General features: G+C 44.7%; 1 protein-coding gene across 2 annotated transcripts in view; it reads right to left on the bottom strand.

Annotated features, from left to right (window-relative positions):
* The window catches only part of LOC143297319 (uncharacterized), an 11444-nt gene that overhangs the window by 8167 nt on the left and 777 nt on the right, over window positions 1-2500 (bottom strand). For both annotated transcript variants that reach the window (XM_076609602.1, XM_076609603.1), the window contains exon 2: window positions 2428-2500. This exon is cut by the window's right edge and continues 105 nt beyond it. In XM_076609602.1, coding sequence (XP_076465717.1) covers window positions 2428-2444 — 17 coding nt within the window. In that variant the 5' untranslated portion in view covers window positions 2445-2500. The remainder of the gene's footprint in view (window positions 1-2427) is intronic.

Raw genomic sequence — 2500 nt, 5'->3', positions numbered from 1 at the left:
TGTTGGTAGTGACAGTCATGGTGTGTAGCTGTGTTTGTAGTGAAAGTCATGGTGTGTAGTTGTGTTGGTAGTGACAGTCATGGTGTGTAGCTGTGTTGGTAGTGACAGTCATGGTGTGTAGCTGTGTTGGTAGTGACAGTCATGGTGTGTAGCTGTGTTGGTAGTGTGGACAGAGTGTGACAGTCATGGTGTGTAGCTGTGTTGGTAGTGTGGACAGAGTGTGACAGTCATGGTGTGTAGCTGTGTTTGTAGTGACAGTCATGGTGTGTAGCTGTGTTGGTAGTGACAGTCATGGTGTGTAGCTGTGTTGGTAGTGACAGTCATGGTGTGTAGCTGTGTTGGTAGTGACAGTTATGGTGTGTAGCTGTGTTGGTAGTGACAGTCATGATGTATAGCTGTGTTGGTAGTGTGGACAGAGTGTGACAGTCATGGTGTGTGGCTGTGTTTGTAATGACAGTCATGGTGTGTAGCTGTGTTGGTAGTGACAGTCATGGTGTGTAGCTGTGTTGGTAGTGTACTGACACTCATGATGATAAGATCACCCACAGACCAACATTTCAGCCGGTAACAGACTTTGACTCTTCCCTGCACATACTGCAGATATACAGACAACAAATTTGCAACCTGGAATAGGCATTAACGTTTCCTTGACAAAAAAAAAAACATTGCTAGTACGCTGATACGTTTTCACCTTGTGAACATTAATCTGCCACTTCAAACGCTTCAGACATTTCTGCACATCATGTCTGCGTCTTTTTGTAATCGTTATCTGCTCTGTCTTCTTTATTTAAGAAGTATAAATGCCTCCCGCATTTGTATGTTGTTTTGGTATACTATTGAATGTTGTTACTGTATTTATTTCCACACTGCTTTGTCGTGTCTCTCTATCGATCTGCATGCATCGCTCAGTATTTGTACTGGGTTGTTTTGAAAGACTGTGAACATCCGATTACTCGCGGGTCTGGCAGTCGGGTTGTGTCACCATTCAGAGCACTGGGCAGGAATCGTATTTCTGGAAACCACATGGAGCAATGTGGCTGAATGGTTAAGATGCTGGTCTACCAGTACAGTGTCCGTGAGGGTCTGGACTTGGAACCCCACCATCGCCCTTTCTCTCAGGTTTGACAGGAACCGACTGAGCGTCTGGTCACTCGGAGGAGACGATAAACCGAGGTCTCTGTGTGCCTCACGCCATTGGCGCACTGAAAAACAGCCCATGGCAACGTGAGTGTCGTTCTCTGGCAGAATTATGTAAAGATATTCACTCTGATATGTACACAAATATGATATGCTTGTGAGGCATCCGTCTAGTGGATGTGGTATTGCTTGTTGATAGATAGATAGATAGATAGATAGATAGACAGATAGATAGATAGATAGATAGATAGATAGATAGACAGATAGATAGATAGATAGATAGATAGATATTTGTCCGAACGCAGTGACGCCTCCTTGAGGAACTGGAACTGAAGCAAACAGTGTGCTCTCCGGTCCATTACCTGCGCTGCCTGTCTGTCTGTCACATGAACAAGTCCTGGTGCTGAGAGACAGGAGGTGCCGGGGTTGGAGGAGGGAGGACATCCACCAAAATGATGTCGTGACACACACACCCCTCTCCACACACACACACACACACACACACACACACACACACACACACACACACACACACACACACACACCTCATCGACGTGGTGGAAATAACCGATTTAAGTGCTGAACATGGAATGCGACATAAATTCCACATAATCTTCTTCAGCGAAATCATTAACTTCAAAACAATGCTGTCCCTCTGGCTTCCAGAGTCCTGCGTACTGTCCACATTTCTCCTCACCACCGCACTCTACACTGGTTCCCCACTGAAGCTAGAATCAAATACAAAGTTGTGTGTCTCTGCTATTCTGTTTTCCACTCCACAAGACCTACATATATTTCTGACCTTATCAGTGCTTACATTCCCGCAAGAACTCTCCGGTATTCCTCTGACTGATACCTTTTGAAACCTCCTCGTGTCAATACAAGAACCTATGGTGAATGTTCTTCCTTCCTTGCTGCTCCTCATGTCTGGAACAACCTTCCTCATCATACCCCTGCACCTGATTCTATCTCTGCCTGTCGAGCATGACAAAAAACATCTTAATGAAACCTTTCTATAAGCACTCTCAGTTTCCTTCACTCCAACATCATCCTTCTCGCTCGCTTTGGATGCATGACGAATGAAAGAGGAGAGTGGGGAGGAGGGTGAAGGGAGAAAGAGTGGTTGTGAATGATTGATGTAATATGTGACCTTTCCTTTCATGTGAAGCACTCTGAGCTCTTACAGAGAAAGGGCGCCATATTTGTGTACATTATTACAGCTTTATTATTACAAACGAAAATAATAACAGAACTGTGCACGCACCAAGCCTAACATTCGACCATACTTACCTTGAGGTGGCTTTCATTTTGCAGAGATCCTTCGATTTTTTTTTTCTTGCTGAACAAGCAGGATAGCAGATTC

This window comes from Babylonia areolata, chromosome 22 (genome assembly GCF_041734735.1).
Source record: "Babylonia areolata isolate BAREFJ2019XMU chromosome 22, ASM4173473v1, whole genome shotgun sequence".
Classification (NCBI taxonomy): domain Eukaryota; kingdom Metazoa; phylum Mollusca; class Gastropoda; order Neogastropoda; family Buccinidae; genus Babylonia; species Babylonia areolata.
The sequence above is the reverse complement of the archived record's forward strand: the minus strand, read 5'-3'. Positions and strand labels throughout refer to the sequence as shown.